Source organism: Ursus maritimus, unplaced genomic scaffold (genome assembly GCF_017311325.1).
Source record: "Ursus maritimus isolate PB19 unplaced genomic scaffold, ASM1731132v1 scaffold_3, whole genome shotgun sequence".
NCBI lineage: Eukaryota > Metazoa > Chordata > Mammalia > Carnivora > Ursidae > Ursus > Ursus maritimus.
This window is the reverse complement of record NW_024425563.1, coordinates 17768073-17796009: the sequence shown is the minus strand read 5'-3', so window position 1 is coordinate 17796009 and position 27937 is coordinate 17768073. Positions and strand designations below refer to the sequence as shown.

General features: G+C 50.2%; 1 protein-coding gene across 1 annotated transcript; it reads right to left on the bottom strand.

Moving 5' to 3' along the window:
- Positions 1–302: 302 nt before the first annotated feature.
- WDR91 (WD repeat domain 91) lies at positions 303–25930 on the bottom strand. Its single transcript, XM_040643974.1, has 15 exons — positions 25774–25930; positions 24242–24421; positions 23473–23680; positions 21757–21839; positions 20697–20827; positions 19445–19610; positions 11694–11849; positions 11003–11196; positions 10141–10291; positions 8699–8793; positions 8371–8539; positions 6002–6110; positions 5215–5327; positions 3583–3780; positions 303–837 (listed from the first exon to the last, which is right to left on the bottom strand). Exons 1-15 carry the CDS (start codon positions 25894–25896, stop codon positions 673–675), a joined length of 2241 nt encoding a protein of 746 aa, XP_040499908.1. The 5' UTR covers positions 25897–25930; the 3' UTR covers positions 303–672.
- Between the last annotated feature and the right edge of the window lie 2007 nt (positions 25931–27937).

Genomic DNA, 27937 nt, shown 5'->3' with positions numbered 1-27937 from the left:
AGAAGCTCCACCAACGCAGGGAAGAAAAGGAATACTATGACCTCCTTGACTGGAGCCCAAAGAAAGAGGAAGAGCACAAACAAACCTTAGCTAGCCAGCGCAGTGGGAGGCAGGACGGCCTAGCTCTAAGGCAAAGCCACAAGCAAACCTCCCACACGGTTCAGCCCCACAGCTGGCCACAGCTGCCACGCAGGGCCTCGGCTCACAGCTGACCAGCTCCGTCGGAACATCTGCCTCTCCAAGGGCAAAGGGCTAAGGGAGACGCTCTGCTGCACGCATGTGTTCCAGAAAGAGATACCAGGTGACCGTGAGAGCATTCTTTTTTTAAAAAAAGATGAAAAATGAGCATATATATACAAAATACTGTCAATTCCTCCTGGGCCAACAGAGCAGCCATCATGCTGTATCTCTTGCTTCCTGAACTTTCCTCCCGCCACCTGGAGCATGCCTCTTGCACAGCCCAGCGTGCTGGTCTCTGGGCACTCGTGCTACGACTCAATGTGGCTCCCGTCCAGTCTCTGCAGCCAGACAGAGCCGGAGTTCCCTGTCTTTCCCTGAGGAGTCCCCACACTGGCCAGGAGCGGGAAGGAGAGCGCCCTGTCTTCCTATCCCGTTTCTCCACTCCCCCCAGGATAATACTGCTTCCGTGGGTGTCCCTCGGGGCGGGTCCCATCAGAGTTTATGAGCCAGCAGGGTGGTCAGCTTGATCTTGCCATCCATGGAGGCAGTGAGGCATGTCCCACAGTCCATGGCCGTGCTCCAGTCCACAGTGACCACAGGGGCTCGGTGGCCACCCAGGCTCAAGCAGCTCTCCAGAACCTTCTCATCCCCGCCCAGCTGCAAAACAGGAGAGAGGAGACGTCAGCAGGCACTGTTCACAAACACAGCCACTTTATCCACCAGACTGCCTCAAGCCTGGGGGCTGCCATCCCAATCTGAGGACGTGCCCAGGCACACATCCACCTTTCCCTTTCCAGAAGATCTCAGTTTAATTCCTTGGGCCAGGAAATGCCTTCACTGTCCCAACTATGAATATTCCTTTGTCTTAGGTGGAAGACAATATCATATGCTCGAAAAGACAAGAGAATGTTTTCTGCCACCTTGAACTCCCTGTGGGCCGGTGCCTTCTGCACCCACCCCAAACTACACCCAGTTCCTTTCCTGCATGGCTTACTGCTCCCCAGCATTAGATCATGCATCTGCTACTGTGTTGCCCATTACTTCCCCCGGAATGCAAGCTGCGGGAGGGCGGGATGTCAGTCCTCTCCTGCAGCAGCCAGCACAGTGCCGCCACAGAGGCCCCTGAAGACGTGAGCAGGGCTCTCCCTTGCCCACCAGCACCAGCCTCCCGGGACTCAGCCCACAGCCATGAAGAGCCAGAAGGGAAGAAAGAAGGGGAAGCCAGGAGCACAGTGAATAATGATCAATCCAGCGACAGACAACACTCATGAGTAGGAAACAGAAGTCGTTGGCCTTCTGGAGAAAACATCTTTAAAAATCACAGATTGTTCAAAGACTGTAAAAATGGGATCTAAAATTCATGATATTCCTTAAGCAATTAGACCCCATAACTAGCATTTCAAAAATTATACAGAGGGAAATCTTCCAACCCATTCATTGGTTATAGAGCAAGTCTGATGGCGATCGTCAGCCCACAGTAGCCACCCTGGCTCAATCAGAATTCCAGAACCTTCACATCCCCACCCAGCTGCAAGAGGACAGGAGAGGAGGAGGCATCCCGGACAAATGACAAAGCCTGATCGGGACGAATAACAAGTGACTGAGGCTCATGATTAAAAATACACAAACATACACACAACACACATAAAATCATACACAGAGCAAAGTACAGCCTAACTGAAACTCAGTTTTTGAATACTAAAATACAATCAGGCTTGCAAACAAGCTTTTTACAGCATCTTCTAATAGCAATTATAAGAAATTACAGAGCTAATTTTAAGAAGGGAAGAGCCACTCAATGCGTCATCCTCTGTGGAAAAGAGGTGCCTCCCTGATGGTAAGCCCGCATTACCCGGTGCCACGCTCCGGACCAACAGTCTAGATGGGTAGTAAGGAGGGCACATATTGCATGGTGCACTGGGTGTTATACGCAACTAATGAATCATCGAACTTTACATCGGAAACCGGGGATGTATTGTATGGTGACTAACATAATATAATAAAAAAACATTAAAAAAAAAACAAACAAACAGTCTAGATGGCTCCCGACGCGACACCTCTGCACCCCCCTCCCCTCCCCCCATCCCAGTGCTCTCACTTGCCTCTCTCCTGGGGGGGGCCCCAAGGCCTGCCTCACTACCTGTCCTCCCCAACTCCTCCTCCTCCGAAGGCCTCAAATCCATACCCTCCCCCCCGGCCTGGGGTCTCCCCTGAGGACTCAGCCCCTGCCTTGTCCCTGGTGGGGGTGTTTTGAGTGTGAGCCCCACGAGAGCAGGATCGCAGACCCCGTGCGCTCCGCAGCGCCTAGGCCGACACCTACACACAACTGCTGTCCACAGCACGTGCTGCCCACAGAGGGATGAGGGCACGGACAGCCCGGGCAGGGAACATTCTTCTTGTGACCCTATACCTACAGACTAAATAAACACTACTATTACGCAAAGAGTTACCACTGAGGCCAAGAACTGGTTTGCCAAAAACATATGCTTAGGAGCCCCTGCGGGGCTCAGTCAGTTAAGCAGCTGTCTTCAGCTCAGGTCATGATCCCAGGGTCCTGGGATAGAGTCCCGTCAGGCTCTCTGCTCAGCAGGAAGCCTGCTTCTCCCTCTGCCCCTCCCCCACTGCTCATGCGGGTGCAGGTGAACTCTTTAACAAATAAAATCTTAAAAAACAAACATATGCTTAGACTACAACTCAAACGCTTATCACTAGTCTGTCTGAGAAGTAAAATAGAAGAGCTTCATCATGTCTTTCCCTGAGGAGTCCCCACACTGGCCAGGAGCAGGAAGCAGAGTGCCCTGTCTGCCTGTCCTGTTTCTCCACTCCCCCCAGGATAATACTGCTTCCGTGGGTGTCCCTCAGTGGGGACAAAAAGCACATGAACCAGAGCAGCTCAGACATGAGAATTAAAACAAGCACATAGAATGAGGGCCAAAACCACTTACATCCTGGTGCGATCAATCACACCCCCAGATTTCTGCCTTGGCCGTGGACTGTATCGTCCGTGACCCATGGGACCTCCAATAAGATAATAAATCTACATCAGATCAGAATCACTAAAGCAGACCACAGAAGCACTTGCCCACGTACGGTACGTTCCCCCAACCCAAAACACTTCCCAATGCTCCTCCCTATCCCTTCATGTTTTCTATGATAGACATTATTCCCAAGAAACAAAAGCAGAGAAGGGCCAGAATCTTGTGAAACGACAGCAAATGAGAGAAAAGGACGAGCACGCCCTGTCCCCACTGGGAGCTGAGGACCGGCCCCCTTGCCTGGCCTGCAGCCACGCGGCCGCAGGCACCATCCACCCTTGGTCAGAGGCTTCTCCACGCTCAGCCAGCTCAGACCGGCCCACACTCCAGGGAGGAACTCCCTGCCCACCGCGACAGCCCCCTGTACCTTGTAGATGACGCCTCCTGTGGCAGAACATGTCAGCATGTAATTTCCCTCTGAGTCAAAAGCGAAGAGTCGGCCCCGGGGGACTTGAACCTGCTTGTAGCCGCTGTAACCCGACAGCACGAAGGGGCCCGTGGCGTCGGCGGGGAGGCCGTACTCAGACACCTTCAGACCACTCCTGTGGATGTTCCACTGGATGAACTGCACCCACAAAGCACAACATGAACGCTCTTTCAGCAGGGGCTGGCCGGGGCTCCCCCAGGGCCAGGCCTGAGAGGAGGACGGAGCCCAGGGCAGAGGTGGTGGGTCGACAGGCCACCAGGAAAGGCAGTGGGATGACCCCTCAGTCTCTCTTTTCCCAACACAATTTAAACACTTTTTTAGAGAAGAACATCTTAGAAAGAACCTGCAACTTCACACTACAGCCTGAACTTTCTGGCCTGACTTCAGGAGAGGAAAAGGTTAGGCAATTGCCCATGTTTGGATTCCCGTCTCTCAAGCAGGGGGAACGCTCCAAGTGATCGTTATTATTACTGTTGTTGTTGTTTCTAGGGTTAGAACCCAACTGGGCTTTTCTGACTTAAGAGAGAGGATAAATTCCAAATATCTTCCCGCTGTCTCAGCAGTGTAATCAACTGACCATGAGAAGTATCGTTATACACTAGCTTCACGGACTGCACTGTACATGATCCTTTAGTCTACACGGTGGACAGGCTGCCTCTGTGACCACCTCTTCACTGAGAATCCTACTCAAATAAACAGGAAGTCAAGCTTTAACTTAAAAATCCCTTCCCATAGTTTTCAAATGAAGAATTTACTTTGTAATTACAGTTTTCAATGAATAATACAGGTACACAGAGGGGCGCCTGGGTGGCACAGCAGTTAAGCGTCTGCCTTCGGCTCAGGGCGTGATCCCGGTGTTATGGGATCGAGCCCCACGTCAGGCTCCTCCGCTATGAGCCTGCTTCTTCCTCTCCCACTGCCCCTGCTTGTGTTCCCTCTCTCGCTGGCTGTCTCTATCTCTGTCTAATAAATAAATAAAATCTTAAAAAAAAATACAGGTACACAGAACAAAATCCAAAGGAACAGGAGGGTATACATGGAAACCAAGTCTTCCTCCCACCTCTGCCTGCCCTCCTCCCACCCCCAGCTCCCTTTCCATGGATCCTACTGTGTCCTTCCAGAAAGAATACACAAGGGGGCACTTATCCTCACTTTTTATCGCTGCCGCTTCCTTTTTACTCCGCTCAGGCCTATCTGCACTGCCTCTAGGAAGAAACTCTACACATCGTGCTGTGACACCAATGACCTAGGTCAGCCCAACCAGGGCCTAATCTGGACCCTCTCCCCCAATCCACCTAGAGCGGGAAGAGTCACTTCTGCTGCAACTAGAAGGGAGGTTAGGTTCTCCCATTTCCTAATCACCAACTCCCGCCACGCTTGTTCAGACCTCACAACGGTCCCGAGACTGGTGACTATGACTACCCCTCCCATGTGGATGACACGCTGAGGCAGAGAGGGGCCCAAGGCCAGGGATTCATCTCAGCCCCTCATGCTACCCTGGTGCTCTCTGGAATCTCCGATGCCTAAGCCAGAGGAAGAAGAGTTCCCCAGCAAAATCCTGCTCCCACCTACCTTCCCGTCCTCGCCGATACTATACACGGTGTTCTCGTCGTAACTGAACTCCACGGAGTAGACCTCCCCGCAGTGGGCCTTCCAGCTCATGGCGCACTCGTGCTGCTGCATGTCTGAGGCAATGAGATGCCGCTCAGACCCCCGCCCGGGCCCCGGGGACACGTCCACCCGGGACAGGAGGCACCTTCTGCCCTCCGGCCACAGGGCAGGAACTGTTCTAGAGTCACAGGGCCTCCTGGAACCTACAGGTATCACACAGCTGACCCCTGCCAAAAAGCTCTCTCCTCCAGTGAATTAATCATCGATTTACCAAATCTAAAATTGAAGCTTTTCTTCCTGGGTCAAAAATGAGGTTCAGGAATCCCTGGACGGAGCCTGAGCTCATATGGGAAGCACACAAGTCTAGGGAGACAAACAAATCCTTCCTAGGAGGCCCCTGTAAGGTCCCACAGGGCGTCTGGGGGATCTGCTAGATACGGTCCCCGGTTCCCTCCCAGACTCTCGGAGTCTCCTGGGGCAGGCCTGCACAGGGCTCTTCAAACAGTGCGTCAGACTCAGGGACTGCTAAGCCCCACCACTCCCAGGTCCACGGACACCAACTGTGCGCAACGGGACTGATTACAGAGGTTTTGAAAAGAGTAGACTTGGACTACTGTTAAGCTCTATTCCAAGCATCATAAAATGGGTGGGCTTCTGCAATAGCTTCCAGCCCAGCCAGCAAAAATGCAACTCTCTTCTTTGAGCCACTGAAGGAGGGGACCAGATGGCCACGAGTGCAGCTGCTTACCAAACAGCCGGATGACACCATCAGCCGCCCCTGTGACCAGCAGGTTCCCATTGTGATTGAAGGCTGTGCAGTTGATGGCAATGGGCTCGGGGTCCAGAGAGAACTGGAGCTAGTTATAAAAAAAACAAAAAACAAAAAACAAACTAAATTTGAAATTGTAGACTAACAACCCAATATTCAAGACAAATTCTGTCTGAAAAGGGAAGGGGACCAAGATGGGGGAGGGTGCACGAGTACATGAAAAGTGCTAGAAGGTTCCACTTTCCAACTGTGACAGTACCTAGGTGCTCATGTTACAGCTTCTCTTCTCATTATACTGCACACCTCTGATTGCAAGATTCTTTTGTATGTACTCAGTATTTCATTAAAACTTCAAAGATAACAAGTAAACATGAAACTACCCTAAGTACCTTTGAGGCAAAGAGAAAGATGAAGAAGGATCTAACTAAGCTGGGCTGTACAAGGTGAAGCACTGAGAGGTGCTGGAGGCCGGATGTGCGCCAGATGGGGCGGGGATAAGACCTCTCCTGGGAAGGGACAGTGCGTGGGGGACAGTACTCAGGGAGGGCCTATGGCTGCAGGACATACCCCGAGGCTGGAGCAGTGGGAAGGGCAGACCAAGGGGGCCCTGAGGGAGTGTGGACGGGAAATCTGGAGGAACAGGGAGCGCTGTGACATGCTCTGGGGTCTGTCATTCCCTGCAGTGGGTCGGTGCACCACTGCAGGTCGAGCGGCGTCCGGTGAGGGGCACTCAAGAACCAGTCTAGGGCGTGTCCCTGGAAGTGCAGAGAAGTGGGCAGAACGGAAACCGTTCGCAGGTGGAGTTGACAATGTCGGCTCACGGATTCTGCAGGGTGAGGCAGAAGGGTGGCTCCAGAAAGGCACGTAGTTTCTCAGTGGGGCGCATTTGCTAAGATGAGGAAAACTCGGGAGGAGAACAGAGGTGGTGGGGCACGGCGGTCAAGAACTCCAGTGGGGCCCTGATCCCTGTGCTCTGGGGAGATTCCCAGAGGGGAATGCACCCCATCTCTACAGGCAGGTGCAGGGAGGCGCAAACAGGGACCCTGCCCAGCGTCCAGTGACTTCGGGAACCCATCTGTTCAACGCAAGGGCCACATCACATTCGTGCCCCGAAACTAATTTCAATAAGAAACATCACTGCCTTCTAAATGTGTGAGTTTACATATCATTTCTCTCTCGAAGGGCTTAGGGTCACAGCAGCAAGCACCCACCACAGTGGGTGGGTAGTCCTCGGCTCCTGAGGCAGGTGGGCCAGGTGGCCCCACGAGCCAGCCTTCGTGTGGCTGTCACTTCTCAAGAACCTGCGTGTGGGGCGCCTGGGTGGCTCAGTGGATTAAGCATTTGCTTTCGGCTCAGGTCATGATCCCAGGGTCCTAGGGTGGAGCCCCGTGTCGGGCTCCCTGCTCAGTGGGGAGCCTGCTTCTCCTTCTCCCTCTGCCTGCTGCTCCCCCTGCTTGGGCGCTCTTTCTCTGTGTCAAATAAATAAATCAAATCTTGAAAAAAAAAAAAAAAAGAGCCTGCACGTGTCCTCACTATCAGCTGCTGCTGGCAGCTTTATGCAACACGACCTTACGGGGAGTCAGACTCCACTTGTCTCCTAAAAAAGAAGCCGCCTGAGCACACAACACAAAGTGAAAGGAGCCAGTGTGACCAAGCTGCAAGACTCCGACTACACGATGTGATGGGGAAAGTGAAGCTATGGAGACAGGATCAAGATGGGCGGCTGCCAAGGTCTGAGGGGCGGGGGGATGAGCCCGAGGCACACAGAGGATCTTCAGGCAGTTTAGTGAAAACGGCCTGTGTGCTACCATGACGGTGGATACACGTCCTCACACATCTGTCCGAACCCAGACAATGAACGACACCAAGACTGAGCCCGAAGGTGGACTGGGAGCATGAGGCGATCAGCTGTGTCACTGCGGGTGCCTCCGTTGTAACGAGAGCGCCGCTCTGCTGGGGGAACAGCAGGGAGTAAACGGGAGATCTCTGGACCCTGCTCCCAATTTTGATGGGAACCAGAACTGCTCAAAAAAAAATTTAAAGCCTTTCAATATAAACAAAATGAAATTTAAAAAAATGTAATAAAGCACGAGGGCCCTCTGATAGGCTGTGTGACTTCTAAGTCTGTGGCACAATTCTCCATGACCTCAGTGCTAGCGATCTGCCCAACTGGAGCGCTCCTACTTCTCAACACTTCAACTCTGAACCTGCTTCACCGGCTGAAACCTGAGGAGACTGAAGCGAAGAGAGGATGAGGCTCATCGGAAAGAGGGACGCGAAGGCGCAGTGCTACCCCAGGGGCGGGACCCCACAAAGACCCACGGGGAGACCCAGGGGCAGGCCTGCACCTGCTGCTTCATGGTCTTCGTGTCCCACAGCAGCAACTTGCCAGGAACCTGGTTAGTACCCTTGCTGCCGATATCCGGAGCCGAGACGTCCACCTGGGAAGCGAGGCTCGGAGCTGCGGCCGAACAGACGAAAGAGGCCCCGTTGGGGCTGCACGCAAGCGACAGGATTCTGCAATACACGTGGGGCCAGGTCAGCACTCCGCCTGTCCCCAGAGGAAGACAGGCTTCAGCTCTGAGGCTCGTCCTGAGAGGGGGATGGGGCAGAAGGCCTAGCACAGAAGCAGGCCCTGAAGAGCGCGGCGGGTGTGGGCAGTGGCCTCCCACTCACCTGGGCATATCGTCGTTGATGTTGATCTCACAGAGATTCTTCTTGGCTTCCGTGTCATAAAGACGCACCGTCCCCACACCACTGCCCAGCAGGAGCTGGAATGAGAAGGGGCGGGGGATGCGAAGAACAGCACGGGGGTCAGGCCCGGTCAGGGAGGACCACTGCGGGTCCAGGCCCACTCCTGGGAGGTGCGGGTCTGGGCAGGCTGCGGGGTGAGGCCCCGCCCCCACACACCTCCACGCACTCAGGTGAAATCTGGCTAAAATGGACCTCATTTAAAAATTACATGAAGACATCCGAGGTGACCCTGAACAGAAGCGAAACTTCAAAAGGAATCTATGGACAGGGAGAGAGGTATCACCTCATGTATACCTGGAAATGCGCTGGTTGATTAAAATGCGGCCCTCTGACCTTCCCTTCTTTTCTGTCAGCCTTAAACCCCGGCAGTTCCCATCCTCCCTTCTTGCTCCTCATCTACCCCACACAACTCCCTGGGGACTGCCCCCTGGTTGCCTGCTCCAATGGCACATTCTGGGGACAGCTCTGGCTCTGCGCCTGTAACGGCCTCCACAAAAGTAGAAAAGGCTAAGCTTGCCTTCAGGCATTTGTGATTTACTGGGTAAAAAGCTTCAAAAATAATAATGGATACTGCCAGAAGAAAGCACCAGAAGCAGGTCTGAGGATATCCCCCAGGAGTATCACCTACATTCTTACCTCAAATTAACACTGGCAGATTAATACTTGCACATGATAACTGAGATCTTAGCACCATAAGGATAATTCCTACAGGTTGTCAAAAATTATTTAAAAAAAAAAAACAAAAAGAAACAATGAGGTTTGCCCCTTGGGCTGCCTTGTATGATCTCCTCGAAACGGAATACAATGAAAGAAAACACTATAAATCAACTTTACCTCCTTAACTACAAAGTCTCTCTCCTATAGTGAAGTTTAGAAGGAAAAAGAACACTGTACTAATAGCACTGTAGTAGACCTGTGGAGACCCCAAACAGGACACCAACCTCACCAGCCTAAACTGCTTCCCGGGGAGCATTCCCCAGGGAGGGGTCTCAGCAGGAGGAGGGGCAGCTGAGAACGTCTGTGGTGGGTTATCAGAAACTGGACAGACGACGGGAGATGACGAGGGAGAACGGGAGGCAAGCCGGTGTCTCCCCAGGCAGAGAGGAAGCAGCACTCCCCCACCAGACAGGAGTGGTTTCCAGGTCCCACTACCATCTGATTTCAACTCCTGTGAATCTCATAACTTCCCTATTGCCCCCAAACACGAGCCTACCGGGACGGCCTGGATGTGTGTCCCCCAGTCCTCAGGAAGAGAGAAGGGAGGGGCTGGGTTCAGCTGCCTCAGCTCAGCCTGTGGTGCCAGACGCGGGGGGACGGCCTCGGGAGCTCCTCACTTAGACGGCAACAAGGCGGGCGTCACTCACCAGCCTGTCCCGCTTGGTGGCCCACTCTAGCGACAGCAGCGGCGACTTGGAGATGGAGGACGCTTTGGTCTGCATGATGGGGTTGAAGGACCACACTTTGATGACCCCGTCTACATCTAAGCTGGCGACCCTCCTCCCCGAGCAGTCCACTCTAAGACGGAAGAGAGGAGGAAGCTGTTACCACCCCTGCCTGAGCCCACCATCCTCGTCAGCTAGTGCCCAGAGCATTGCTTTGCTGACTTCTCAACTGTTTCCCAAACTGCCTATGCTCCAAGGATGGGCGTGGACTATTTCTAGAAGTATTCATTCAGTCACCTGTCCAAGAACTACTTACGAAGGACCTATTCTGGGCCGAGCCGCAGGCAAGGTGCACACAGCCCCATTCCTGGGCGGCCGCGCCTCCTGCAGCGCGGCTCCGGAGCCAGCAGTGCCACGGGCAGGAAGCCCCCCACTCTCTGCAAGCCACAGCCCATGAGGCCTTCTCACAGATGTCATACTTTTATCATGCGTAACTAAAAACTCACGCATGGTAAAGATTTACCGACACGTAAAGCAACATAAAGCAAATTAACATTAAGTCTCAGGGAGTTCAAATAAAAGGTAACTTGTTCCTGAAACTCAGCGTCCCACAGTGAGAAAGGACAGAGAGGCTACCCAGGCCAAGAGCAGCTGTCCAGTCCTCCTCTGACTCTGGAGGGATGACCGTGGTCTGTCAGGGACCATCCCACCGAGTGGACCTCCTGTCTGCCACACCTTCACACACACAGCCTGATAAGCCAGGCTTCCCCGGGAGCCAGCCCCTCCACCCCAGTCAGCACTCTGCCTGCTAGGGCCTCCCCCCGACCCCCAGACCCCGGCCCACCTGCAGTGCATGATGGAGGAGTGGTGCTCCCCATACTCCTCCTGCCCCAGCACAATGAACGGCTGCTCGGGGCGGACCCCTCCGCTCTCGGCACCTGTTGCAGAAGCCCGCGTCAGCGTCTCCAGCGCCTCCACGTGCAGCTCTGGGCAGGGCTCGGCCTCTGGGCCACTAGCCTCAGTCTTCTTCTCTGCGCTCTGTGACAAGCCAAGTGGGGACAAGTCAGCTGTGTGGGGCCTGCATGGGGTCCAGCCCTTCACATCTGGGGACCCGCTGCAGGACAGCTAGGATGCCAGGCCACAGCATGCTGGGGGAGGCTCTCAGCGGGCACAGGCTCTAGAAGATCTCTGGACGCCAAGGGCAGCACCCAGCTTGTCCCAGGAGAGGCAGGTTCCTGCTCTGCCAATGGCCCTTCTCTGCCTCCTGGTGCGCTCAGTGTTGACCACCCTGACGACTACCTATTCCCCCAGACATAACCCAGGCCAGGGGACACTGCCACCCTCCACGGCCATGGCAAGGGAAGCAGGTCTCTCGGGCCAAGCCTCAGAGAACGTGTGACCCACTAATAGTATTAGGCAGAAATCAGGAGAGGTAAGAGCAGGCTCTGTGCCACCCCACCTCCTTCCGTGGCCCCCAACAGCAGCCACGCAGATGTGCCCGCAGGCAGTCGTGTGATGCCCAGACCAAGCCATACCTGCAACATCGTAGACAAGAGCTCCTTCCTCTCTTTGCCATGATCCTGCAGGCGCCGCTGCCGGTGCTGTGACCAGGTGGACTCCCCAGCCGCCAGCCCACTGAAGAGGCTCTTCCCATCTTTGGGCCCGCACGCTGCGTCCTTCCCCTTAGCGGTCTACAGAGTGAGACACTGGGCTGTGAAGTGTCGCTTCCTGCCAGCCCAGGCCATCACCCCTCAGCCAGGAGGAAAGTAGAAGCCAGGGGGCAGCTTCTCTACCCCACAGCTCCTGGGTAAGGTTCCTCCCCAGATTGTGCTGAGCCATCTCAGCCTAGAGGCAAAGTCAAGAGTGGGACACAAGCAGTCTGCACTCCCTCCTTTAGGTTCTCTGCTCCCCTGTTATAAGAGGTAGGTCACCAGCACTCCTCAGCCTGCCATATCCTTCACTGGCAGACAGACACATACATCTCCTTCATCTAACCAGAACTATGAACTCTAGCGAAGGGGGAGGAGATCCGTGCTTACTAAGCGATGACTATGAGAGGGGTCAGGCCCTATGCTAGGTGTTAGAAACATCTGCCAGCACTATATGTTTGGGCAATACAAAAAATAATAATAATAATTATGCAACATACAATCACCTCTCTGGAGGCAAAAAGGAACACAATACCCTCTCTTGTTTTGGGCCAAGTGTACGACTAAGCCATCTGATGTTAACAAATACTGAGGTATTTGGAAATGATTACTAGGAAACCAGAAATTGTTAACAGAAATTGTTGGAAACTCAAGGACCTTTGAGCAAGATACACTGGACAGGAAAGAAACTGGCATCTTCTGGCCCCTTTCCATGACAGGAGTGACAAAGTTGACCAAGGTTAGAGCAAATGAATTCAATAGTACCCACCCACTTCCATGGAGAGAAGATTCTTAATCTAGAGCCTTTTTATGTATTTTTAATTTTTTTAAAAGATGTATTTATGAGAGAGAGCAAGCACAGGGGGAAGGGCAGATGGGGGAGGGGGCAGAATCCCAAGCAGACTCCCTGCTGAGCACAGAGCCTGACTCGGCGCTTGATCCCATGACCCTGAGATCATGACCTAAGCCAAAATCAAGAGTCGGACGCTCAACCAACTGAGCTACCCAGGTGCCCCTAGAGCCTTTTCAAAAGGAAATGTCACCTCATCCTTTCCCGATTATCTGGCTGGGCTGTTTCCAACCGTATTCCCACAAACTGTGATGGTCAAAACTGCTCCCCTCCTTCCACCTTATTTTACACTCTCAGCAAAGCGATCTGGATGCAAACAGCCACTCAGGTTTGAGACCAACCTCTTGGCAAGTCACTTGCACACAAGACGTAAGTCAAGAGAATAAACTCAACCAAAGTCCGCTTATTGCTTTCTACTTCCTTCTACTTCCTATTCTTTATGTTAATACTAAACAACTTAAAATGATTAATACAGATTCCTTGGGACCCCGGAGCTGCGGGAAGAGTTAAAAAGGAAATTTTAAAGGGCTATGAGTTCATGTGGAGCCTAACTGTAGCTGACCTTCACAGTGTTGGTTATTTCTGTTTTTCTGACTGAGGTGATCTCGCAGGTATCCACTTATGCTTGTAACAGAGGTTTCTTCTAGGGAAAGTAGAATTCTGGCTTATTTTGGGAGAAGTAGGGTTCTTAGTCAAGATAAAAGAAATAACCTAAGAAGAAAACCCACAACAACAACAATAGCACCAAAATAGATTACTCATTGAATGCTGACCATATACAAGGCACCATGCCAAGGACTTTACAAATGTTCCCTTAAAATAAAGATGAGGCCATTATTTTAACAGGAGGAAGTGAGGCTTAGATTAAGTGACTGCTCACACAGGGAGAACTGGACAGAGGTGGAATTCCCAACCAAATCTGACAGCAAACCCCATGCTCTGAGAAACCTGATGAAAGCAATTGCGTGAAAAGAGCACAGAGAAGAAAGTGACAGTGAATAGAAAAGATAAGAAGAAATGTCATGTTCTCAGAGCTAAATAACAGAACAAAGACAAGGCCCTTCTCGCGGTACTCCCGGCCATTTCTGAGAAGTAACCCATGGTTCGTGGAATACTGAAGAGGTTCCACAGTTGTAGGAAGTGCAAGAAGACTTCTCTTACCAATATAGAAGTAAGAGGTGGTCAAGATATATGAAGAGGTCTTGAAACTATGGCATACTTCACGTGGTCCCCAGGTGGGCTGTGCTCACTCCCTGGGACATGATCCAAGGGTGCGGGCCCTCATTATACAAATCCACTGATTCCTCCCCATATCTCTAATCAAGAGGGCAATCAGACTGAAGACTTCCACAGAGGTAGCTATACTTGTATCAGACGAAACAGAGTTTAAGCTAAGACTATGATAAGAAACAAAGAAGGTCATTATGTAATGATGAAGGGGTCCATCCAGTTAGAGGATATGACACTTTTAAGTATTTATGCACCTGACACAGGAGCACCTAAATATATCCAGCAAATACCAAGGAGAAACAGGCAGCAATGCAGTAATGGGGACTCTAATACCCCACTTTCAACGATAGACCATCCAGACAGAAAATCAATAAGGAAACACTGCACTTGAACTACATTTTAGACTAGATGGACCTAAAAGACAGATTCAAAACATTCCATCCAAAAGCAGCAGAACATACATTCTTCTCAAGCACTGGAACATTTCCAGGATAGACCATGTTAGGCCACAAAACAAGGCTTAATAAATTTGAGAAGACTGAAATCATATCCAGGCATCATAATTGTATCAAACTACAAATCAATCGATCAGAAGAAAATTTAAAAATTTACAAGTAGGTGGAGATTAAACAACATGTTCCTCAACAACAAAGGGATCAAAGCAGAAATCAGAACAGAAACCCAAAAAATATCTCGAGACAAATGAAAATGGAAACACAGCACACCAAAACTTGTAAGATGCGGCAGGCGCAGTTCTAAGAGGGAAATTCATAGCGATAAATGCCTGCACCAAGAAACGAGAAAGATCGCCAATGAGCAACTTCCTCAAAGTTAACTAGAAAAACAAAAGAAGCCCAAAGCTAGAAAAAAGGAAATAATGAAGATCAGAATGAAAATGAAACAAAGACTTAAAAGACAACATGAATGATCAATAAAATTAACAGCCAGTTTTTTAAAAGATAAAATAGACAAACCTTTACCAAGAGAAAAAGACTCAAAAAAAAAAAAAAAGAATTCCAAAATGTGTCTCTAAAAGCTCTCACATTCTAAAGAAAAGACAAAAAACAAGCAAACAAACAAACAAAAACGGCAGTAGAGGCCACGTTTTCTGATTAAACGTGGCTATGGCAACTCCAGAGCCAGCTACGTACACAGTGGGGAGGAGAAGGAAAATCACTTTCCCGGGTTGACGGTTATTTTCCAAAGTAATGGGATCCAGGCAAATGAGGAAGTCTCAGAAAGTCTGGACCAACTATTATGTAGTTGTGACAGATATATCAGCTGGACCAAGAGATCTTTACGTTGGACGTTGGAGAAGAAAGGGGAAAAGGATGCATACAATATTGCATTCATGCCCTGGAAGTAGGTGGACCACAGGGGATCCAGCCTGGGGCCCGAGGGTGGGTATTGCCACAGAGGGCAGCCAGGTACTCCATGGCACTCTTCTTCCCCTGCTCACCTGCTACACCTGAGAAATACTGGCTTTTCCCTTTTTGGTGCTAAGTCTTAAGAGCATTCAATGAGCCCATACTGATGGAAGAGAGAGGCGTGGGATGCACTTTAAATTCCTCTAGCTGACATAAAAGTCACTTACAGCACTTCCCCAGCCAGGACAGAAAATACAACATGAAGCAGAACAAAGGCAGTGCTTCCCTCCAAGTCAAGATGGCAAGGAAGTCGTCCGGTAGGTCCTCAGGTAAGGGCTGGACCATCCTCCAAAATGAAAATTCAAACAGCTGTTAATGAAGGGCATCACAATGAGCTGAAAAACTGCCTTTATAATGATAGAGGAGTTTATGCCAAGAGAGCCATGGACCTACACGTGATGCTATCAGATCCGACTTAGAGAGAGCCTCTCCTTCAGCTGCATCTCATTATTTACTCAAGAAGGGTGAACAACAAAAACCGGTAACTTGCTAAAAGCTGATGAATACAGCTCTCCACGGAACACTTAAAATGTAGGTTAAGGTAAACTTGTGTCTAGCTACAACTGTACATAACTTACATAAATGTTTACTGTGATAACACTGGTAATTCACAGTTTTGAAAGCAAACCTCATAAAAGTCTAAACTACCAGATTCACATAACATTCCACATGGTCCAAATGACATTGTCATATTCTATCATAATCTATCTGTCTCCTACAGTTCAGAACAAATATTTTCACCTGTGTTTTATCATTTCACCTTTGCATTTCTCTCTGGAGAGAGAGATAAATTAATTTTCGGCGGCCTGAATAGAGTTTACCAGGCAGTCATCCAGATGGGGCAGGAAACAAGTTCCAGTAATCTGGTCTCGCCTGAAGTAAAACAAAGCTACTCAGAAGACAGGCCCTCATCACACATAAAATTATAGAACAAAAGACGTGGAAGAGGGCTCCCTCTTCCTCCGTCCTGTTAAAATCCATGGATACAACCCCAAGGGCAGCTGTTCTTACCGCTGATGTCTCAGTAGCTATGAAGTAATTTGATACTAATAAGAGTTACAAACACAGAAGTTTGCTTTCTTTACATTATAGCCAATTAAAGGTTATGTCTATAATAACCAGCAGTCCCATAGCTTCCTGAGTGGGAGTGGAAGGAGTGGCATCATAAGGCTGGAGGGAAGGATGGAGTGCAAGGGCAGGTGCCGTCGGGAACTACCGTAAAGAGATCCCAGAGGAGCTTGGGAGCTGTGGTTTTAGAGTTCCTTCTGCTTGTTTCTTAAATTTTGCCTCCAGATTCCTATAAAAGCCAGAGTGCATCACCATATATCATGCATGTATAATGTCATGAATGTTTCAAGAGAAATGACCAACAGTTACAACGACCCATCAGCAAAATGCTGATGTGATCGAAATGTACAATGTTATATATAAGTAATATTTAAATAAATATTAAATAAATATTAAAAATAAATATAAATAATATTTAAAACAGAAAAGCCTGATTATTTTATTTATTGCTAATGTAATAACACAGCTTATGTTTTTCTTTTGCTTCTTCACTAATAATAGAGAAAGAGAGCTCTGTTGTGTCAGAAGTGAAAAAAAGACAGCACTTCATAGGCACTAACAAAGCAACATGGCTCATGGAAAAGCCAATGTCATTTTCTATAACTTAAAAGCGACGTATCGTTCAAATCACAAGCAGTGATCATACAACTAACTGCACGTGGTACTGGTAAGAGAGCATCTTGAATTGTATACTCAAATTTGGCATATTAATTGTAACAGAAGAATTAAAACATTAGAATGTGCCCCAGAAGAGGGGGAGCAGGATGGTGAGGGGTACAGAAATCATGCCATATGGAGACAGTGGAGGGGAGAGGGAAGAATGAACAGAGTGCTCAGCGTGGAAAGACAGTAAGTGTCCTAACAAAAAGCCTTATTCTGTGTAGCTCGAAGGGTAAAGCTAAGATCAGCAAATAAAAATTATAGAGGTTTCTGCAAACAGCTTTCTAACAGGCAAGCATCCCCACATTGACAAGTAGTGAGCTCTGCAGTACAGGAGGCAATCAATCAGAGGATGTCCTCCTCTACAAAATAGGAGGGGGGGGCCAAATGATCTTTAAACTTCCTCCAACTCTAAAATTCTGATTTTCTCGAACCTCAAATATACTAGTTATTTTCAGAATTGAAACATCAGTGCAGAGTCTAATTAACAAATTAATAAAACTACAAGTGACCCACCGCTCGATTTTTCAGATGGTAGACATCTATCGCCCCCATTCATGGAATGGAAAGAGAGCTACTTTCACTCTGTTAACATACCACACAGTGACCCAAGTTCTGTTTGAATGTATTTTAGAGGCGAGGGCTGCTTGCTGTGAACTACATTCTTACCCTTATCCCTTGAACACGAACTGCACAAACAATTTCCAATCCCATTCCCATCTCACCATGTGACACTTAGTTCCTGAACACATAAAGAACAAAGCCGCAGGCTTAACCCCAAAGAACCCATCCTCGTGTTTTCCTTCATTTTAAGTCAGCGAAATTGAATTTCACAATTTCATGCATTTTTCAAGAGACCTAGCACCCCATCCATCACCCATTACACTTAGAAAATACTGAACTGTGACAGAGATCGGCAGAGCAAACGGGAAAACTTACTCGGCCACATTCCTCAGAACTGGAATTCAGAAAAACCAGCCGTGGACATCACTGGGATGGCTCTGCGACAGCCGCAGGCCTCATGAATGCCAGGTGAGAGTCATTTTGCATGGCTGGCACCTCAGGTCTCAGAGCTGAGTCGGGGACCCCAGTAGGCCAGTGCCTTCACGGATACAACCAGCACTGCTACAACATACTTGGGGTGCAGTCGGCCAGTTCAATGAATTCTCCCCCTAGGCAATGAACGTATTCATACCAGCCCAAGCCAGTTGGGGTGACTTTAATTAAGCAAGCTGAGCAAGGATGCTCCATAAGGAGCCGGGGCTGAAAGTGCATCGCCGACTCCAAAGCCTGCACTCTTTCCTCTCCAGCGTCCTGCTCGGCATCTACACTTCGATGGCGAAACAGCCCCGCCGGCCGTGGGGCAGACCCCCGCTTCCCGGCTGCAGGGGGCAGCCCCAAACTGCTGCGTCACTCGCAACTGTTCTTGAGCCAAGGCTGGAGGTAGGAGAGGAAGGCAGCGATTATGACGACTGACTTTATCTGTAACGGGCAAACATACACTAAAAGAGAAAGGATTCCTGTCCAAGCAGTGAAGCGTGACCGTGGGTCTGTTAAACTTTCTCTCTGGAAGGCACTGCTGAAAGCAATGAATTCTGACCATCTCTGCCACGAAAACTCCCCAGTGGGACCCATGGCTGCTTGGACCTGAACTGGCATAAAAGAAATTCTCTTGTAAGCGTCTCTAAAAGTGAAAAATGGCCAAAGGCCTTGGCGGAATCAGTTAAATCCCAATTTGTAAACGCAATGCACGGATTCAGCAGTAACTCTCATTTACTCCTTCTCTACATACTGCTTTCTATCGCCAAAAATCAAAATCCCAGAATTGCTTGAATTCATCCTCAAGCCACCACATGCCAGTCACAAGCTCTCATGAGTTCAGAGGAATTTATGAGGAAAAGAGATTCAAAGCACACGTCTCACTGCCAGGCACCTGCTCCCCTGCAGGCTGTCACAGGCTTTCAGGCTGGGTGCGGGAGTGCAGGTGGCATTGATGGCAGGGAGCTGGGGGAGAGGTCCCTCTGGGTTAGAGGTGGGTCTGAGACCTGGCTTGACCCTTGGTCGGCAGCACCCACCTGCCTCCCGTCTCACTGTGCCCACAATGCCTTCAGCGGCGGCTGGAAGAGGGGAAGGGGGGCGGCGGAGGCTGTGCAAAGTGTATTTCCTCCTCACTGCCTCAGTGCCTCCACTCTGCTCTTATCTATGCCCTCACCCCGCAGCCCCATCACGAATGTGTGAGGGAAAGGCAGGGAGGAAGGAAGAAAGGGAGTGAGATATGAAGTTAGGCTCTCACCAGCAGAACAGAGAAATCAGTCCTAAGGAGAGAACAAATAAGGTCTGAAAGTACCATCAGGTGTCAGGGGCCGCTTGGCAGGAGTCAGAAAGGCAGGCCTTGCGCTCACCTGACCGCTGAACGGCTCCTTCTTGGCCAAGCTCTGAGCCTGAGAGGGAGCCTGGGCAGGCGACAACCGTGAGGGGCTCTTCTTACTCTGAGGCAGCAGCGAGGACAGGAAACCCACTCGAGGCGACTGGGACAGGGAAGTGTTCCTTTGGCTGCACACCATGGCTCTGGACAAGCAGACACACAAGGTCACAGGGCTGGAGGGGGACCCGAGGGAACCCAAAGCACCTGCTGGGCTACGGATGGCACCAGGTTCATGGCCCGGCTTTAAGGCAGCATTATCCTTGGTACTCTTTCCTGTACCCAAGGGAGCCGGCAGCCTCTCTGGCACAGCGGTGACGCCTGCGGTGCTCTGAGGGCCGTGGTGCAGCTCAGAGCTGTGCTGTCCAACAGCCACTGGCCACATGCGCCGCTGAGCCCCTGCAAGATGGGCTGGAGGTGCAGAATACACACTGGAATTCAAGTCTTAGCATGAAAATGGTGCAAAATACCTCCTGAATCCTTTGTTTCTATTCATCCCATGCTGAAATAATACCGTGGCTATATTGGACTAAATAAAATACGCCATAAAATTAACTGCACCTGGTTGTTTTTACTTAAGCTTAAGTACAAATTCTCAAGTGGTGTTTTTGGCCCGCCTTGATTTCCACTCGACCGGGCCAGCTCAGACACGAGGGTTTCACCCGGTACAGCACTTGGCCACGTGTGGGTTTAGAATCTGCCTGCCTGGCCTTGCATCCTGACTCACCAGTCATTAGCTGTGTGACCACTCTGTGCTATGGTTTCTTCAACTGCTACCATTACTCTCATTGGCTGGGGCCTCTGTTTTCACGGGCTGTATTTTAAGGTTGCCTCGCCCCCCACTTGCCTATGTCTTCAAACCCTTGGGCAAGAGCACTCACCACAGACTGCAGCCAACCTGCAAGGCGCCGACCTTGTCAATCTCAAGGCGCTCCTTTACTTACACACACACACACACACACACACACACACACACACTTCCCCGAGGCTTTACGACAGCATCCGTGTTTATTTACGCAGATGTGCACGCCCCCTCTCTCGGGGCAGGGTCAGAGGTGAGAGGGCCTTAAAAGCCAGGGGACTTTACTCAGAAAGCTCAGGAAGGAACAGTGAGGGCCAAGGAGGCTCTCTGGCAATGCCATGTCACCAGAAACAGGGGGGTCGGGGTGTGGCAATAGGGGACAGATGAGAGGAGGGGACAGCCCCCCCCCCCGAAGCAGGCACACACTCACAGTTCCGAGTCCCCGAGGCGGTCCATGTTGGAGACATAAGGAGGCAATTTGTGCTGGACCAAGGCCTCTTCCTCCTCTGGCTGCAGCTCCTCTTTCTTCAGGCGGTGGATTTCGGCTTGCAAAGCAAAAAGCTGCACGGGGTCGGGGCGAGTTACATGGTGATCTCACCTCATCTTGCCCCCGCTACGGCGCAGGAGACGCATCACATCCAACACCCCACCTCGCTGGCTCCAGAGGCCCCTGGGCCTGAGCCTCGGGGTGCCGGCCTCACCCTCTGCGCACCGTGCAGTGGGAAAACGGGCCAGTGGCAGCTGCTCCTTGACTACAGTGAGGTGAGAAACCAACAACTGTCAGACACACCAAGCCCATTTTTTTTTCTTTTCATCATTTGACTTGCTTCTTCCTGAATTCATTGAGAAAAACAGCTCCACCCAGTCCTGCTTTGCTCTTTGGAAAATCTACAAAATCAGATTCTGGAACTCTCATGGAAAATTTTTTTTAAACAAAGTTCAGCATTTTTTGACCTTATGCCTGAAAAAAATTAATATATATACATCCGCCCAAAATGCAAACAGCTTATAATCTTCCTTTTTTTGAAAATGTGGCCTACAGTTGCCTTAATTTCAACAACAGAGAAGTGCTCCTCAGACAAAATGCAAAGGCAAATGCAGGTCCCCCGGCTCCATCGTTTTACCCAACTAGGGGCTCATGGAGCTGAGGGGAACGATGAAATTATATGTGGGCTGTAAACAACACAGATGTGGATATACAGAACTGGGGGTACGAAAGAGACATAGGAAAGCACATAGTCTTCCTCCTCTCAAAGTTCATCGCCATTGCTATGTTGTTCGTGCTACACATAGGACTTAAATTATGAACACGACCTCCGGTTTCCAGAGACTATTACAGCCCCTAAATCTCCAATACTGACTCTCTGGTGACTCATTTGCACCTGAGATTAGTGCTTTCCTATTTTTAATCAGCCCTCCACCACCACAACCTAATTTCACACACAAAAAGCAGAAGCTCTTCCCAAGAGGCAAGCGTGTTCAGAACAAACCTTCTGGCGAAGAACTTCATTTTCTTCTTGGACCTGGTTGGTCCTCTGGCATTCTGCATCAAAGTTCAGGATCACGGGAACCGGTACACAAAGTTAAAGAAAAAGTCTGCCTGCAAAATGATTAAAAGTCTGCCAAACTCTCGACACAGCAGCAAAACCCTTGAACACGAGTCACAGGGAGCAGAGGACAGACTTGATCCTGCGGGCTCTCCACAGCTGAATGAAGGAGTCTCTCCCTTGATGCTGGGTCTGGCCTTTCTCCAGAGACTCACAGACACTCTTGCCAATCTGGATGGTCAGCCCACAGAGAGGACGTAAATCTAAATCCGAGCGTTTTCTCCCAAACACCAGCAGTAAAGAGCTCACATTCAGAGGCGTCTGCAGCCAGTGCAAGCAGTAGCAAGGTCAGTGCAGACACTGAGAAGGAACACCAGGGGCCAGCTGGTCTACCATCTGGGCGGAAGGCTCAGCCACTTGGCTTGCCTCTCCCGACTGAACCTTTTCCTAGCAAAGGTGTAGACTGAGGACAGAGCTTTCTGCAGACTGGACAGTCCCATGCCAGGCTATGAATAGCCACATTCTAGGTCAGGGTGTCAGCCTTTCCCACCACCTTAAACAGTTTCAGTCAAGAGGAACACAAAGCAGGCTAAGGACTTCAGTCCTGGGGAAGTGAACTGTGGCTCAAATGTGTGTGACCTAGTTTGCAGGGCACTGTCTTGCACTGAAAAGACCTTCACTGACATTTCCAATTTCCCTAGAGGGCCCATACGGTCATGTCATAACCACCACTAGGCTGAGCCCCCTGCTAGTTTAGCCTGAAAGCCCTCAGGATAAAAAGCAGTAGGAGACAGGGAGGAGGAGGGGCTTTTATACCTGGCAAGAGCGGAATTCACACTCAGACCCACAGCACAAAAGGAAGGCGCACCCTTCCTACCTCTACCAGATGTCCCCCCCAGAGGCCAAAATGGCCACCTTTGGGTAGGCCCCTACAACACCCAATTTCTCAATGACTCACCAGGCAGTTCCTTCAAACCAGGTTCCCTTCTCCTCCTCTAGAATTTCAGCCTAAAGAGCATGAGCATTGGGGGATGTCCTGGGCCCCAAGAATGAAGGCTTTCCATGAAAAAATGGTAAACATTGTGGGTTACAAATTATTTACACTCTCCCTCTCTTAAACATCCATACGCATATTCTGAAAGCTGCTCTGTTTTCTGGCAAGTTGAGGAACAGTGAGGTCACTGTCAGAGAGTGACCCAAACACGAACACAGGAAGGAAGTTCTAGCCTAGGAAGTATTCTGACCTGCTACCTAATCTCAATAAAGGCAAGTAATACCCTTAGGGGCATAGGGCATGCATAGACAGGGTATTCTCAAGGCTGGCCAGCTGCACCGAACAGCAGCTGCCTACCAATCCCTGACCCTGCTCAACCCTATCTGAGGGCTCCTGGCAGCGCCAGGCGCTTGTACCCCACTGCTACTACCAACCCCACTCATACATGTCAGCTATTACTTCAGCAGCGTCACAACGAAGATTTATGATTTCCTGGCCTGCTGACAAAAATAACCACAATCTGTCCACAGCCCCCTCGCATAACACATGACAACGATGCTTGGGCATTTTGTAGAAGAAACAATTGCATCAAGAGCAGCGGCCACTGATCACGTTGTCTGGAAGCCTCAGACTAAGCCCACAGCCCCAGGCAGCTGAGAGGATATGCATGCACTGAAACAGGACGCTCAGGAAGTTGTGCAGGGACACAATGAAGGTATCAGCCCACTGTCGAGAGAAGTAGGTAGCAAAGGTGGGGTTGGTGTCTGGGGATGGCAGGAAGGGCAGGACAAACCAATCCTTCCACTCAGCCTGGTTCTGGAGCTCCGTGGCCTGCTTTGCAAAGAACTCTTGAGCTTTGTCATTTCTGTTTGTCTGCCAAGACAAAGAGAAGGTAGCAAAAGGGGGAAGAGAGAGAAGCCCAAAAGTAAGATTCATCATTACTGCACAAAAGAGAGGCTCTGGTTATGAGCCTGCTAGGTAAGTGGACAAATATAATCTATAAATGCCATAAAGGACATCACTCCTTTCTCAAGTTCCTTGTAATTTCCAAGAAGCTGGTTTAAACTGAAGCCCTGAAGATAAATGCCTCCTAAAAATTAATTCCTAGTCGATTTTCAAATAATCTAAGTGACTTATTCCCCCAGGTCAGCTATAATCTTTATTACTCAAACTTTAACCCAGCTACTTATATTCTTTGAAACACCACGCAGGCTTAAGTGCTTAAAACAAGAGAGGAAATAGGAATGAGGAAGACAAGTCAGCTGATCTACAGATGAGAAGGGGAAAAAAGTAGGAAAACAGTCAAAAATAATTTGCACTGTGACTGTTCCACCCTCTCCCAGAGGAACACAGAGAGTCCTCCCTAGAAATTAAACGAAAATCTATTTCAGGGTCAAAGAACTCTCTCCAAGGAATCCCTGAAGGAGCAAGCACCTGGATGGTGTAGACGAGATAAAAGCGGAACAGGCTGGTTTTCAGCTTGTTGATGGTGGGTCTATATATATCCTCCAAGCGGCTGAAGAGCCGCCGTTCCAGGTAGCTCCAATAATCCCGAAGGGCAGCCAAGTCATACACCTGCATTAACTGCTGCAGTTGGTCCACAATCTTGTCCACCTGGTGGAGAAAGATGGGATGGAGAAGGTGGTGAAGGACAAGAGAGAATTTTCCCATCACTTTACAGAGTTAATGCAGCTTTTTCCTCTTGCTGTGGCTTCTGAATGTTAGAGGTTTTTTAAATTAGCAATCTATAAAACGTTCGAAACATAGTAATGTAATAGCTTTTGAGTTATTTTCTGATGTTAGATATGCGGTTTGACCCTCTAGCAAGTATGGAAATTTCAAGCGTAAAAGCACAAAGCAGGAGACCTGAGTCTAGGTCCTGGTTGGATCAGTGTCTGGCTTACTCAACCAACTTGACAGTATTATTTCGATTCTCTGGTCTCAGTAGCTAAGAGTTCAAAAACCAAAAACAGAGAGACAACCTCCATCCTCCTCCTCCCAGCTCCACCATTCCAGGAGTCCTAGACTCATGGAGAGATGCACTCACTGACTCCTTCAAGCCATGGAAACTCCACTAAAGCCCTGGCAGCTGCTCAGAGTGTCGGCCAAAGAAGTCACCTCCATGTGAGAAATCACACCAGAGGACACAGTCTGGAAAAGGTTTTAGATACCAATCCAACACCCCCATCTTACAGAGCAGGACACTGCGGCTTGGATAGCTGAAATCATTTGCTTTTGCCACTAAGTACCACTAACTTTGGCAAGACAAGAACCCAGGTCTCCTAACTTCCCCAGGGCTCTTGCCGCTAGCTCACTGCCTCTCTCTGTTCACCTGTCAACACCAATTAGACTCAGCAAACACACAAATCACACACATATACATACCAAGAACTTCTCAACAGAAAATCATGTCTGAGCAGGGGAAATATAATGTTTTAAAATGTACAAGGTCTTCCTCAACAGCGGAGGCGAAATTGCCAATAAGTCACCCACAAAGCCATTTTAAACAAACACCAAAAGATACCTGAACCCAGCTAACATTTGGGGCTGCAGACCCCTTTGCTCCCAATGCCATCAGAAGCCAACTTTTGAATACTTCTGTTGCCCAAACTCAACTATCTACCCAACCTTAGTTCCTAAAAGCCTTATCTCCATCCTGGCCAGTTGGCCAGCACCTGCTTGGAGGCTGAAGTGGAGGACGGAGACCTGGACCAGGAGTCAGGGCACCCGGGCTCCAGCCTCAGCGATGCTCCTGACTCGCTGGGCAACTTCAGGCAAGTCACGTCCCCTCTCGGGACCTCAGTTCCTCATGTGTCAAGCTAGGGCCAGACGTGCTGATGTCGACGGTCCCCCCGGCGCGGTGACAGCGCCGCTCCCGCCCGGGAGGGCAGTGCTAGGGGGGAGCCCGCTCCGGTCTCCCTCCGGGCCGCCTCTGCCGCGCGGCGCCGCGCCCGCCGGCCCCTCACCCGGAACCCTTTCTCCTTGTCCGCCTTGATCTCGGCGTCCAGCTGCCGCAGCGTGTGCGTGAAGCCGCGGAAGAGCAGGTACTCCCGGACCAACTCGTCAGTGCGCTCCACAGCCTCCGCCATCGCTGCGCCAGCGCCGTGAGCGGCCGCAGCAGCCGAGGGACGAAGGGGCGGGGCCTGGGCCGCGCGGGGCGGGGCCGGGCGCCGGCGCCAAGCACGTCACGCCGCAGCCCGCCTACCAGCCCGCACGCGTCGCGCGCCGCGCGCCTGTGGTCCCGCCCCGGCCCCGCCCCCAGCCCTGCCCAGCCGCTTCCGTCAGCCTCAGCCGCCGGGAGGAGGGACTGGACGACCCATTGCTCGCCTGGGTTTCTAGGCGTCCCTGGCGCCGGCTTTGTGATCCGAGTTACTGAAAGTGGCGGCTGCCGTCCAAGTCAAGTAGGGTTGGACCTTGGAGAACATCCCAGATAGTCACGAGGCGGGGAGGGGGTGAGGTGCCCTGCTCATTGGCATTCCGTTGCGGAATCCTCTGTGCCATCTCCTCGTTTTACAAATAAGGGAAACTGGAGTCTAGAGGTAAAGTGACTTGTGTGCGGTCACGCAACCAGGTGTGTCATCAGAGAGTTCTAGAGAAAAGCCTTGCTTTCGTTAGTAAGACAATCAACTGCATGGCAACATAACCAAGATTAAAAAAAAAGCAAATTTCAGAACAGTCTGTATACTACGGTCTCAGGTTCTTGTTTAAAAAAAAAAAAGGTATGCGTGTATGTGTTTGTGTGTACATTTTGAAACTTAAGGAAGATTATATACTCACCGCTTACAGTTGTTTTCTCTAAGAGGTGAGACTATGAGGTACTTTCACTTCCTATTTTTTTACTTCTGTTTGAAATATTTATAAACGAATTTTATATATTTATATTTTTTGTAAGCAGGGAGACAGCCAGTATCTTTGAGCCTTCCATTTCTCCTCTGTAAAATAGTGACAATGGTAACTACCTTGCAGAGTAATGAAAACTTAGTAAGACAATGTATGTAAAAAACTTAGCACAATGAAGAGCCCGTCATTAAAATGCAGTATTTGTTCCCTTCTTCCGTTTAATGGTATGATTTTCTGTTTATCAAAGTACAATTCAGAATCATTAGAGCCACTTTGTCCAAACCCTCCCACCCAAGTAAATGGAGATTTAACTCCAAAGGGGCTCTGATCTGCACTAGAGAGCCCCGAAAAGATAACAGGGGGCAAGCCACAGCAAGACAAGTTTCACCCTCTGCCTGCTTTAGCTGTCTGCACAGGTGTCCGCATCCCCCAAGCAACCAGCCTTGACCCACAGGGCAGGGAAGGAGAGTCACCTCTGTGACTACTGGGAGGACCAGACCAAAATCCTACTTTGACTGGGATCTCAGATCATCAAAAGAGAGCTTGGGAAATCCCAAAAAGGAGCAACAGCCAAGACCATTGCCAACAGTGTTGCTAATTAGATTTTCCTAAGGCACCTGCAGTGCTCAGCCCCAGCTGCCATCCCCGTCACCGCCACCTGCCCTGGCAATTCCCAGAGCAGAACCCGTAAAATCAGCCAAGATTGCTCTTCTGGTCAATGAAAGGCAGCTCCTCCAGGCCCTGGCACGAGGCCTTTCCTCTATCAGGAGTATCTTCTCCTGCATACTCACATGGACAACTCACTGGAGCAACCCAGGAAGGAGCTCCACGAGCTTGTGCTAGTGTCGCCTCAGAAAGGCTCTGACCAGCGTGTACAAAACAGCAGTACTCTCAACCTCAGAATTCTTATCCCCTTGCCCCCTTGCTGTATCTTTCTCCATAGCACTAATCATGGTCTGACAAACTAGATATTTTCTTTATTCTCTGTCTCCCCTCTACACTAAAATTATAAGCTGCACGAAAGCAGAGATTTTTGTCTGAATCGTTTGCTACTATATCCTCAGAACCTAGAATAGTGTCTGCCTGATAGTAGATGCCCAATAAATATTTGTTGAATGTATGAATGAGGGCGGTTTCGGTGAGGGCCCAGCCACCTTCAAGCAGGATCGCCCTGCTAGAGGGAATAGAAACTCTTGGATCACTCCCATGTATGGGCTCTGTGGACTTCTGACCATCCGGTTCCCTGTCCAGAGCATTCCTTCTTCCTGTCTTCTCTCCATACCATTTTGC